Source organism: Taurulus bubalis (genome assembly GCF_910589615.1).
Source record: "Taurulus bubalis genome assembly, chromosome: 11".
NCBI classification, from domain to species: Eukaryota; Metazoa; Chordata; class Actinopteri; order Perciformes; family Cottidae; genus Taurulus; species Taurulus bubalis.
This window is the reverse complement of record NC_136599.1, coordinates 54330-67500: the sequence shown is the minus strand read 5'-3', so window position 1 is coordinate 67500 and position 13171 is coordinate 54330. Positions and strand designations below refer to the sequence as shown.

Here is a 13171-nt window from a genome sequence, read left to right as displayed (position 1 = left end):
CAGGTGAGTGAGTGAATGCGTCATGACAGGTGAGTGAGTGAATGCGTCATGACAGGTGAGTGAATGCATCATGGAAGGTGAGTGAGTGAATGCATCATGACAGGTGAGTGAGTGAATGCGTCATGACAGGTGAGTAAGTGAATGCGTCATGACAGGTGAGTGAATGCATCATGGAAGGTGAGTGAGTGAATGCATCATGAAAGGTGAGTGAGTGAATGCATCATGACAGGTGAGTGAGTGAATGCATCATGACAGGTGAGTGAGTGAATGCATCATGACAGGTGAGTGAGTGAATGCATCATGACAGGTGAGTGAGTGAATGCATCATGACAGGTGAGTGAGTGAATGCATCATGACAAGTTAAAATGATTGATTGAACACAACCAGATTTCCTCATATTTTATTATGACATGGGTCATAAAAGGTAGATGTGTAATAAATTGCTCATATTTTATTGTGACATGGAGCCGCTGTGGCGCTGCTCGTGCACGTGAAAGGCGTGCACGTGACCGGTGTTGTGTGTGCGCAGGTGGGTCACGTTCAGCAGGTGTCCCTCGTGCCAGAGCGGACCCACGCCATGAGGACGCTCAGCCTGAAGCCTCTGCTGTTTGGTAAGTTATTCATGTCAAAGAAACGTTTCCTTATTTATCAAAGACGTACAAATATAGACCAGCGATATTTCTTTAAAATTCACAGGTATGTAATGTGTTTCCTATTAAACGTTCTGTACTTGTTTGACTTCCTGCTTCGTGACCAGCTGACCGCGTACCTCCACCAGAACGGCGTGACTCACAGCCGTTGAGTTTCTAAATGCTCTCAGTTCTTTTTGGGGTGTTTCTGACCTGGCGCCAAATCCTCGCTCCTGTGCCGAGGTTCTGGTCCCGCCTCTGCCAGCGAAGGCCTCGGTGACCACCGGGCCCGGACCCTGCAGGACGTCCAGCGAGGACTGAGCTGAGCCACAGTGGTGACGCTGCGGGGAGCATCAACTTGCAGCCGGCTGCTGCTTCACCTGCGTGCCCCCCGCCTGAGCGGAGGCGATGGAGGAGATGCGCATCAGGTGGTCCGCAGGGTACCGGTCGCAGTGCACCATGTCCGGTCACGGGTCCAATCGGGTCACAGCGGTCCCGCACGGACTCACACAAACTCCTGCATGGCGTTATGAACAGTGGCGGCTGGTGAATGTTTTTTGGGGGAGGGGGCGCAGTTGGGCGGCACGGTTTAAATAGCACTCCACAATGAGAAGAAAAGAGGTTTTGAGTAGAAAATTCTAAAAAACAAAGCTTTAGTGCTCAACACTGTCCAATAACTACTATCAACAAACTGTAACTTTGGGCATGAGAGGTTCAGAGCAGGTTTAAGAAACGTTGGGTTGGGTTTCAGAGGTTTACAGAATAAAAGAGGTGCCCACACCCTCACATGAAAGAGGTTTAGAGCAGAATAGATTCAGAAAGAGAGACATCACATTTTGCATTGGGTGTTTGACAGAGTAGGCCCCACTGCTTGTAAAGACATTTAAACTGGGGGCCTGCAGTAAGGAGGCACTGGTGAGGTGGTCTTTGAAGGCAAAGCGTTCCCTGGTGTGTCCAAGTATGGTGTCACCAACCTACAGATAAATATATAGAGACAGACAGATAAGATGTGGGGAATATCTACTACAAACAGGCTTCATACTACAGACAAAAGCCAACAATCAGAGTTGACAAAAAACTATGTTTTGTGTGTCTTGATGGCTGATCAACAGACTAAAGGCCAGGAGCACCTTGATGCTCTAGCCTGCTATGACACACACACACACACACACATACACGGTTGAATTGGTATTTTAGATAAAGTTATAGTCTGATGTGATATCCACCCAAAGCTAACAATGTCCAGCATGTGTCCTGCTGTGTGAAAGATAACACATTAAACTCTAACACAGGCATCTGCTGATGTTGACACTCACCTCTGCAGCGATCCTTCAAGCTCATCTTCCTTCACAGCCCGGCGCTTCCTCGCTGCTCAGAGCCACTGCTTTGCTCCACACTTAGCATCCAGCTAACCAGCTCCGGTTAGCATATAGCTTGAGGAGAAGCTCCGGGTGTACGTCCTTTGCTGCTGAAGTTTTAAATCCGGACGTTCGGGTCCCAACTCTTTCAGCCTCTTCTTGTCAACACCTGGCCGTCGGTTGAAAGGTGTTTCGCGTAGAGATGCCACATCGTAGAGATACCACATCCTGACCACGCAGGCTGCAGCGTGTCCTCAGGTCCATCCTGACCAGGTCCGTGTCTGTCCCCCTCAGAGATCCCCGGCTTCCTGTCGGAGGAGGAGTGCCGCGTGGTGGTGCAGCTGGCCCGGCTCAAGGGTCTGATGGAGAGCCGGACGGCGGCGGGCCGGGGACGGGAGGAGTCCAGCCAGCTGTCCCTCAGCACGGAGGAGGTCTTCAGTCTGCTGGACCTGAACCAGGACGAGCTGCTGCAGAAGCACGAGGTGAAGTAGACTCATTTATAGAACTCGGGTGAACTGTCGGAGCGTTTTGTTGACGTGAGAAACGAAACGTTTGGTCTCTCGTGCAGATTGTGAGTCACTCGCGCTCCCGGGACGGAATCTGGTTGAACCCGGAGAACCTGCGGCAGATCCTCTCTGGCCTGGAAGCCCATCCAACAGGTGCGGCGCCCCCTGTGGTGGCAATTAAGTAGAGCACATTCAGCTGGAATTTAGTGTAAAACACTATTTAAATTGGACTGATGTTTTTTTGCACTTTCAAGGGGAGTTTCCCTCTTGTGGACTAGTTTTGTAGTTTTGTGCTGAGCCACTCCCCTTTTTGAAGTCCATTGGTGAATACCTTCAAAACTTAACTTGAAAACCAAGATAATGATTCCCCGAGGAAATTAAATAAATTGCGTTAAATGTAGCAAGTGGACTCGTGTGGTCAGTCGGACCTACGGCGTGATGGGCGGGGCTTTTCCAGCCTCGTGTTTGATGACATCACGTTTCTTACTTCAGTTCGTGAGTGAGTTCCTGTTTCTAGCTCGACCCAAACGACAAATAACTGTAGTAGAAAAACTAATAACAACAAGCCAACGTGAACTCATTCAGGTTCTGCCCGTTACGTTACGGTACACTACGTAACGTTACTAGGGGTGGGGGAAAAAATCGATTCAGCATAGTATCGCGATAGTTTGCCTGGCGATATTGTTTTTTTTTTTTATTTAATCAATTATGGGAGGCATCGGAGAAAGAAATGAGAAATGTGCCGTCCGCGTGTAAATCAAACGTCTGGACTTCCTGTCACTCGTAGCGGCGCTGCTGCACAGCTGCTGCACGACGAAAAAGTCCGCGACACGGCACTGGTCAAATACGTTAACTCAAGCATGAATCAAACTGGCTGCTGGTGCTCTCGTAGCGCTGGAAGCGGATCAACAGGCGGCCGTGTTAACTGGCGACTTCCGGCCGAAAGTCATCAGTTAACACGGCCGCCTGTTAATCCGTAACACCGGCGTACCGACGCAGTTCCTGGAGAAGTAATATTATGAACCCAGACACGACGGTGTTTGATGCCCCGACCTCTTTGGGATTTCCACAACAAGTATAACGCAGAAATGGTAGTTATTTTCATGGTGGAGGCAGAAATGGAAACTCTTTGCACGGCGATTAACCACAGAGATAAGCCCCGCCCCCTCTCTGGCGCGTCCAGCTCGAATGACGCGACTATGCAGACTGTAACACAAGCAGTTCAGTTTGTCAGGCGCAACATTCATGAAAGTGTTGGTCAGTTTATCTGCTTGACAATCACATTTTGCTGCAATAAAAATGATTGAAGTGAGATGAACAGACTGAAAACGTTATCTTCTTAGATACAATGTGTTGACAAAGTTTTCCTTTGGGGACAATTTGCGTTGAAAAAAAGGGAATCAAATCGCAATACTCAATATATCGCAGTATCGTGATAGTATCGAATCGGGACCCAAGTATTGTGATAAAATTGAATCGTGGGACCTCTGGTGATTCCCACCCCTAAACGTTGCATTGCGTTGCGTTGCGTTACAGTTAGCTAACGCTTTTATCCAAAGAGACTTGCAATAAGTGATTCAACCATGAGGACAAACTCAGAACAACAAGGATCAAGAAAGTACAATTTCTTCAACAAAGTTAAACTACTATCAGTAAGAGACATCTAAGTGCTACTTTCTTTATTCAAGGTGTAGTTGAAAAAGATGTGTTTTAGTTCACGGTGGAAGATGGGGCGCAATGGGGAGCTCATTCCACCATTGAGGAGCAGGACACAAACAGTCTGACTTTGTAGAGTGTTCAGGACTTAAAACTGAACCTGGACTCTGTTCCCTACCCGTGTGTCTCAGGGGTGCTGACCCTGGAGGACTTCAGGCGTGTCTACGATCAGGCCCAGAGGCCCGGCAAGCTGCGGAGTCGCTTTAACCAGAGAAACAAACACACGTGGCTCCACCAGGGGCCCGGATCTCACCATGTGCTGCAGGCCCTCAGGACTAGGTACACACACACACACACACACACACACACACACACACACACACACACACTATACGTTCTCTCTCCCCCTGTGGTCACTACTAAGGTTCTCTCCCCCTGTGGTCACTACTAAGGTTCTCTCCCCCTGTGGTCACTACTAAAGTTCTCTCCCCCTGCGGTCACTACTGAGGTTCTCTCTCCCCCTGCAGTCACTACTAAGGTTCTCTCCCCCTGTGGTCACTACTAAAGTTCTCTCCCCCTGCAGTCACTACTAAGGTTCTCTCTCCCCCTGCGGTCACTACTAAGGTTCTCTCCCCCTGCGGTCACTACTAAGGTTCTCTCCCCCTGCAGTCACTACTAAGGTTCTCTCCCCCTGCGGTCACTACCAAGGTTCTCTCTCTCTGCTCCTCAGGCTGACCGATCTGACTCGTCTTCCCTCCTCATTGGTCGAGCTGAGCGAGCCGCTGCAGGTGATTCGCTATGAGCACGGAGACTTCAGCGACGCCCACCATGACAGCTCCGCCTCCCCTTCGGAGACCAGCTGCGCTCACTCGCGTCTGGCGGTCAACACGTCTGCGCTCAGGGAGGTTTCCTGCAGGTGTGTGACATCATGTGACATCATGTGACATCATGCGTCATGTGACCTACCGTCAGTATCCCTCTTGGTGCAAAAAACCTCATCTGTAAAAAATGCTGACTCATGCTGCAGCGGTTTTGGTTCTCCACATGGTACCTCACCATGTTGTTCTACCTCAGGTACCTCACCATGTTGTTCTACCTCAGGTACCTCACCATGTTGTTCTACCTCAGGTACCTCACCATGTTGTTCTACCTCAGGTACCTCACCATGTTGTTCTACCTCAGGTACCTCACCATGTTGTTCTGGTTCTCCTCAGGTACCTCACCATGTTGTTCTACCTCAGGTGCCTCACCATGTTGTTCTACCTCAGGTGCCTCACCATGTTGTTCTACCTCAGATACCTCACCATGTTGTTCTACCTCAGGCACCTCACCATATTGTTCTACCCTCAGGTGCCTCACCATGTTGTTCTGGTTCTCCTCAGGTACCTCACCATGTTGTTCTGGTTCTCCTCAGGTACCTCACCATGTTGTTCTACCTCAGCTCCGTGGATGAGGGCGGCGACACCACCTTCCCTGTGGCCGACAACCGCACCTACGAGGAGCAGGTGAGCTTCCTCTTCCTCTGTGAAACGATAATGGCTGCACGGGACCACGAAAAGGAACCAGCTCCTCTGGTCCTGGACCACCATGGACCAGGTCTCTGTGAGGACGTGGGCTCAAGTCTCCGTGTTGTGTGTCCTAGGCGCTGTTACAGGACGGAGTGGATCTGACTGACTCACAGCAGACCTGCGGCAGAGGGAACCTGAGGATCAGACCTGCTGCCGGGGCCGCACTGCTCTGGTACAACCACCTGTCTGACGGACGAGGTGTGTGTGTGTGTGTGTGTGTGTGTGTGGTAGAAGAGGAGGGTAAAATCATTAATAAGCAATAAGGTACTCGAGACAGTACTGTATCGTCAACAATGTACAGTTCAAGGGTGTTAAACTAGTCTGTTCTCAGAGCGTTAACTAGTCTATTAACTATTCTCTCTCGGAGCGTTAACTAGTCTCTCTCTCGGAGCGTTAACTAGTCTCTCAGAGTGTTAACTAGTCTCTCTCGTAGCGTTAACTAGTCTCTCTCTCGGAGCGTTAACTAGTCTCTCGGAGCGTTAACTAGTCTCTCGGAGCGTTAACTAGTCTCTGTCAGAGCGTTAACTGGTCTCTCTCTCTCGAAGTGTTAACTGGTCTCTCTCTCAAGGCGTTAACTAGTCTCTCTCTCGGAGCATCAACTAGTCTCTCTCAGGGCGTTAACTAGTCTCTCTCTCGGAGTGTTAAATAGTCTCTCTCGGAGCGTTAACTAGTCTCTCTCTCGGAGCGTTAACTAGTCTCTCTCTCGGAGCGTTAACTAGTCTCTCTCTCGGAGCGTTCACTAGTCTCTCTCGGAGCGTTAACTAGTCTCTCCTCGGAGCGTTAACTAGTCTCTCCTCAGAGCGTTAACTAGTCTCTTTCTCAGGGCGTTAACTAGTCTCTCTGAGCATTAACTAGTCTCTCGGAGCGTTAACTAGTCTCTCTGTCAGAGTGTTAACTGGTCTCTCTGTCAGAGTGTTAACTAGTCTCTCTCTCAGGGCGTTAACTAGTCTCTCTCTCGGAGCGTTAAATAGTCTTTCTCTCGGAGCGTTAACTAGTCTCTCTCTCGGAGCGTTAACTAGTCTCTCTCTCGGAGTGTTAACTAATCTCTCTCGGAGCGTTAACTAGTCTCTCTTTCTCGGAGTGTTAACTAGTCTCTCTCTTGGCGCGTTAACTAGTCTCTCAGGGCGTTAACTAGTCTCTCTCTCGGAGCGTTAAATAGTCTTTCTCTCGGAGTGTTAACTAGTCTCTCTCTCATAGCGTTAACTAGTCTCTCTCTCGGAGTGTTAACTAGTCTCTCTCTCGGAGCGTTAACTAGTCTCTCTCTCGGAGTGTTAACTAGTCTCTCTCTCGGAGTGTTAACTAGTCTCTCTCTCGGAGCGTTAACTAGTCTCTCTCTCTCGGAGTGTTAACTAGTCTCTCTCTCGGCGCGTTAACTAGTCTCTCTCTCGGAGCGTTAACTAGTCTCTCTCTCTCGGAGCGTTAACTAGTCTCTCTCTCGGAGCGTTAACTAGTCTCTCTCTCGTAGTGTTAACTAGTCTCTCTCTCGGAGTGTTAACTAGTCTCTCTCTCGGAGCGTTACCTAGTCTCTCTCTCGGAGCGTTACCTAGTCTCTCTCTCGGAGCGTTAACTAGTCTCTCTCTCTCGGAGTGTTAACTAGTCTCTCTCTCGGCGCGTTAACTAGTCTCTCTCAGGGCGTTAACTAGTCTCTCTCAGGGCGTTAACTAGTCTCTCTCTCGGAGCGTTAACTAGTCTCTCTCGGAGCGTTAACTAGTCTCTCTCTCGGCGCGTTAACTAGTCTCTCTCAGGGCGTTAACTAGTCTCTCTCTCGGAGCGTTAAATAGTCTTTCTCTCGGAGCGTTAACTAGTCTCTCTCTCGGAGCGTTAACTAGTCTCTCTCTCGGAGCGTTAACTAGTCTCTCTCTCGTAGTGTTAACTAGTCTCTCTCTCTGAGCGTTAACTAGTCTCTCTCTCTGAGTGTTAACTAGTCTCTCTCTCGGCGCGTTAACTAGTCTCTCTCTCTCGGAGTGTTAACTAGTCTCTCTGCGCGTTAACTAGTCTCTCTCAGGGCGTTAACTAGTCTCTCTCAGGGCGTTAACTAGTCTCTCTCGGAGCGTTAAATAGTATTTCTCTCGGAGTGTTAACTAGTCTCTCTCTCGGAGCGTTAACTAGTCTCTCTCTCGGAGTGTTTACTAGTCTCTCTCTCGGAGTGTTAACTAGTCTCTCTCTCGGAGCGTTAACTAGTCTCTCTCTCGTAGTGTTAACTAGTCTCTCTCTCGGAGTGTTAACTAGTCTCTCTCTCGGAGCGTTAACTAGTCTCTCTCAGGGCGTTAACTAGTCTCTCTCTCGGAGCGTTAACTAGTCTCTCTCAGGGCGTTAACTAGTCTCTCTCTCGGAGCGTTAACTAGTCTCTCTCAGGGCGTTAACTAGTCTCTCTCGGAGCGTTAAATAGTCTCTCTCTCCCCTCCATTATTCTCCGCTGACATTCTCATCAAAAGTTGTTTACACAAAACATGTTTGTTTGAAATTAAACTAACGGCCGTGTAAAGTCTACCTGTTATCATGGGATGTAGTGACTGTAAGCTGTTATTATGGGATGTAGTGACTATAAACTGTTATTATGGGATGTAGTGACTATAAACTGTTATTATGGGATGTAGTGACTATAAACTGTTATTATGGGATGTAGTGACTATAAGCTGTTATTATGGGATGTAGTGACTGTAAGCTGTTATTATGGGATGTAGTGACTGTAAGCTGTTATTATGGGATGTAGTGACTGTAAGCTGTTATCATGGGATGTAGTGACTGTAAGCTGTTATTATGGGATGTAGTGACTGTAAGCTGTTATCATGGGATGTAGTGACTGTAAGCTGTTATTATGGGATGTAGTGACTGTAAGCTGTTATTATGGGATGTAGTGACTGTAAGCTGTTATTATGGGATGTAGTGACTATAAGCTGTTATTATGGGATGTAGTGACTATAAGCTGTTATTGTGGGATGTAGTGACTATAAGCTGTTATTATGGGATGTAGTGACTATAAGCTGTTATCATGGGATGTAGTGACTATAAGCTGTTATTATGGGATGTAGTGACTGTAAGCTGTTATTATGGGATGTAGTGACTATAAGCTGTTATTATGGGATGTAGTGACTATAAGCTGTTATTGTGGGATGTAGTGACTATAAGCTGTTATTATGGGATGTAGTGACTATAAGCTGTTATTGTGAGTTCTGATATGGAACGCTCTGGTGATGTAAACAGTACCACCATGTGACTCACCCTCAACCAATCAGATTTTTTTTGCATATTTATGTTCTAATATGCAAATGAGGCATTATCTAATGGTAACTTTTTTCTCACCTGGTCCTGGTCCTACCTGGTCCTGATCTCACCTGGTCCTGGTCCTACCTGGTCCTGGTCTCACCTGGTCCGTCCTCCTTTAATACCCCTCCCCCCCAGGTTGGATGGGTGAGCTGGACGAGTACTCGCTGCACGGCGACTGCCCGGTGAGCCGCGGGGTGAAGTGGACGGCCAACAGCTGGGTGAACGTGGACCCGGACCACCAGCAGCAGGCCCGCTACCAGAGACTCGCTGCTCAGAGGCACCGAGCCTCGTCGGGCGTGGAGGAGCACTACCAGCCGCTGTCGCACAGCGACCTGCACCAGGACCTTTAGCCGGGCCTTTGCATGTCTAGAGGTTTACAGGACTTGCTGGAGCCGCTGAGGCCTCGCACATCTTCCATGTCTGTAGTCGAAATGAAAATTGCACAAAAAGCATCCCAGATATCTTCTCCTTTTTATATGATGCTGCTTTGATGTCCACATTTACTTTCATACAAAAGTCAAATCAATCATGGAGGTTTACATAGAATTGTCGGAGGCAGAATACATGTTTTCGGTTGATAAACAACAAATGACCATGAATTAAAAAAGCTAATAAATCAGAGCGACAGACACTAAGAGCTCCGCCTCCTCATCGTTACAGAGTTAACGCCCTTCGTCGCGAGCGGTCTCAATATATTCATCTGTGAATGTTCCCGAGGGAAATCTGAGATATATTTCACGTCTGTTCTTCAGCTTCCAGATTTGAATGAGCTTCATATCATGAAATGTTATTGAACAAGCTGTGGGAGGCCGGTCCTTCAGGGGTCTTTGATATTCCTGTCTCCTATTTAATTATCCCAGAGTATTTATTTATTTGTTATTTAAGTTAAAGGAATGTGTATTTATTATAGCGTGATGTTGCACTGAGTCATTCACTGTATTTTAATGTATTTTTCCTGTTATGAAACGTATAAAGCAATGTTTTACTTGTGATGTTGTGAGTGTGATTCATCTTGAACCTGTTGATATCCACAGCGTCCACTACATGGCGCCAAGATCAAATACAGCATAATAAATACATACACTGCTCAAAAAAATTAAAGGAACAATCTTTTATCAGGTATGGCATGAATTACATCTGATAATGAGCTGGTCAACAGCAGAGGGTTCATCAGTTTCATCTGCATTGTGTTGATGGATTAACAACAGGAGCACTAGAGGGGCCACAAGAGGGCCTCAATGAGACTAGAGGGGCCACTAGAGGTCCACAATGAGACTAGAGGGGCCACTAGAGGGCCTCAATGAGACTAGAGGGCCACAATGAGACTAGAGGGGCCACTAGAGGGCCTCAATGAGACTAGAGGGCCTCAATGAGACTAGAGGGGCCACTAGAGGTCCTCAATGAGACTAGAGGGCCACAATGAGACTAGAGGGGCCACTAGAGGGCCACAATGATTCTAGAGGGGCCACAATGAGACTAGAGGGCCACTGATACTAGAGGGGCCACAATAAGAATATAGGGCCTCAATGAGACTAGAGGGGCCACTAGAGGGCCACAATGAGACTAGAGGGGCCACATTGAGACTAGAGGGGCCACTATAGGGCCTCAATGAGACTAGAGGGGCCACATTGAGACTAGAGGGGCCACTAGAGGGCCTCAATGAGACTAGAGGGGCCACTAGAGGGCCACAATGAGACTAGATGGGCCACATTGAGACTAGAGGGGCCACTAGAGGGCCTCAATGAGACTAGAGGGGCCACATTGAGACTAGAGGGGCCACTAGAGGGCCTCAATGAGACTAGAGGGGCCACATTGAGACTAAAGGGGCCACTAGAGGGCCTCAATGAGACTAGAGGGGCCACTAGAGGGCCACAATGAGACTAGAGGGGCCACTAGAGGGCCACAATGAGACTGGAGGGCTACAATGAGACTAGAGGGGCCACAATGAGACTGGAGGGCCACAATGAGACTAGAGGGGCCACAATGAGACTGGAGGGCCACAATGAGACTAGAGGGGCCACAATGAGACTAGAGGGGCCACTAGAGGGGCACAATGATACTGGAGGGACACAATGAGACTAGAGGGGCCACTAGAGGGGCACAATGATACTGGAGGGACACAATGAGACTAGAGGGGCCGCAATGAGACCCCCAGAACAGATGTCTCTTCCTCTTGATCTCTTTAACTGGTTTTCCACTAGTGTGGCTTTACCTTGAGTCATTATCACTACTGGGAGCGCGAGGCCATTTCTTAACGCAGAAGTCTCCAGCACAATGTCCAGAATATGGAGGAGATTCCAGGAGATGCTGGACGGGGCCGTAGAAGATCCTCAACCATCAGCAGGACTGATATCTGCCGCTTTGTGTGAGGAGGAACAGGTTTAGCCCTACAGAAGGACCTCCAGCAGGCCACTGGTGAATGTCTCTGTTCAAACATTCAGAAACAGACTTCATAAAGGTGGCCTCAGGGTATAGTCCTTTAGTGGGCCATGTTCTCACTGCCCTGTGAAAGGGTCTGGAGAAGCCAAAGAGTCCTTGTAGCCAATGATGGGGCTCCTGGGAGTCCTTGTAGCCCATGTTGGGGCTCCTAGGAGTCCTTTTAGCCCATGTTGGGGATCCTTGTAGCCCATGTTGGGGCTCCTGTGACTCCTTGTAGCCCATGTTGTGGCTCCTGGTAGTCCTTTTAGCCCATGTTGGGGCTCCTAGGAGTCCTTTTAGCCCATGTTGGGGCTCCTAGGAGTCCTTTTAGCCCATGTTGGGGATCCTTGTAGCCCATGTTGGGGCTCCTGTGACTCCTTGTAGCCCATGTTGTGGCTCCTGGTAGTCCTTTTAGCCCATGTTGGGGCTCCTAGGAGTCCTTTTAGCCCATGTTGGGGATCATTGTAGCCCATGTTGGGGCTCCTGTGACTCCTTGTAGCCCATGTTGTGGCTCCTGTGACTCCTTTTAGCCCATATTGGGGCTCCTGGGAGTCCTTGTAGCCCATGTTGGGGCTCCTGGGAGTCCTTGTAGCTCATGTTGTGGCTCCTGGGAGTCATTTTAGCCCATGTTGGGGCTCCTTGTAGCCCATGTTATGGCTCCTGGGAGTCCTTGTAGCCCATGCTGGGGCTCCTGGGAGTCCTTGTAGCTCATGTTGTGGCTCCTGGGAGTCATTTTAGCCCATGTTGGGGCTCCTTGTAGCCCATGTTGGGGCTCCTGGAAGTCCTTGTAGCTCATGCTGTGGCTCCTGGGAGTCATTTTAGCCCATGTTGGGGCTCCTTGTAGCCCATGTTGTGGCTCCTGGGAGTCCTTGTAGCTCATGCTGTGGCTCCTGGGAGTCCTTTTAGCCCATGTTGGGGCTCCTCGTGGCCCATGTTATGGCTCCTGGGAGTCCTTGTAGCCCATGTTATGGCTCCTGGGAGTCCTTGTAGCCCATGCTGTGGCTCCTGGGAGTCCTTGTAGCGCATGTTGTGGCTCCTGGGAGTCCTTGTAGCTCATGCTGTGGCTCCTGGGAGTCCTTTTAGCCCATGTTGGGGCTCCTGGGAGTCCTTGTAGCCCATGTTGTGGCTCCTGGGAGGCCTTTTAGCCCATGTTGGGGATCCTTGTAGCCCATGTTGGGGCTCCTGTGACTCCTTGTAGCCCATGTTGTGGCTTCTGGGAGTCCTTGTAGCCCATGTTGGGGCTCCTGGGAGTCCTTTTAGCCCATGTTGGGTTCATGTGAGTCCTTTTAGCCCATGGTGTGGCTCCTGGGAGTCCTTTTAACCCATGTTGTGGCTCCTGGGAGTCCTTTTAGCCCATGTTGGGGCTCCTAGGAGTCCTTTTAGCCCATGTTGGGGATCCTTGTAGCCCATGTTGGGGCTCCTGTGACTCCTTGTAGCCCATGTTGTGGCTTCTGGGAGTCCTTGTAGCCCATGTTGTGGCTCCTGGGAGTCCTTGTAGTTCATGCTGTGGTTCCTGGGAATCCTTGTAGCCCACGTTGTGGCTCCTGGGAGACCTTGTAGCTCATATTGTGGCTCCTGGGAGTCCTTGTAGCCCATGTTGGGGCTCCTGGGAAACCTTGTAGCTCATGTTGGGGCTCCTGCGAGTCATTGTAGCCCATGTTATGGCTCCTGGGAGTCCTTGTAGCCCATGTTGTGGCTCCTGGGAGTCATATTAGCCCATGTCGGGGGTTCCTGGGAGTCCTTTTAGCCCATGTTGGGGGTCCTTTTAG

General features: G+C 49.4%; 1 protein-coding gene across 2 annotated transcripts in view; it reads left to right on the top strand.

Moving 5' to 3' along the window:
• Positions 1-9950, top strand: part of LOC306743104 (transmembrane prolyl 4-hydroxylase-like) — a 10838-nt gene extending 888 nt beyond the window's left edge. The window contains exons 2-9 of one of the 2 annotated variants that reach the window (XM_079225586.1): positions 530-611; positions 2282-2469; positions 2556-2646; positions 4341-4488; positions 4880-5065; positions 5564-5654; positions 5792-5915; positions 9120-9950. In XM_079225586.1, the coding sequence (XP_079081712.1) occupies positions 530-611; positions 2282-2469; positions 2556-2646; positions 4341-4488; positions 4880-5065; positions 5564-5654; positions 5792-5915; positions 9120-9334 (1125 nt within the window). In that variant the 3' untranslated portion in view covers positions 9335-9950. The remainder of the gene's footprint in view (positions 1-529; positions 612-2281; positions 2470-2555; positions 2647-4340; positions 4489-4879; positions 5066-5563; positions 5655-5791; positions 5916-9119) is intronic. The other variant, XM_079225587.1, reaches the window with a different exon arrangement.
• The last annotated feature ends 3221 nt before the right edge of the window (positions 9951-13171 follow it).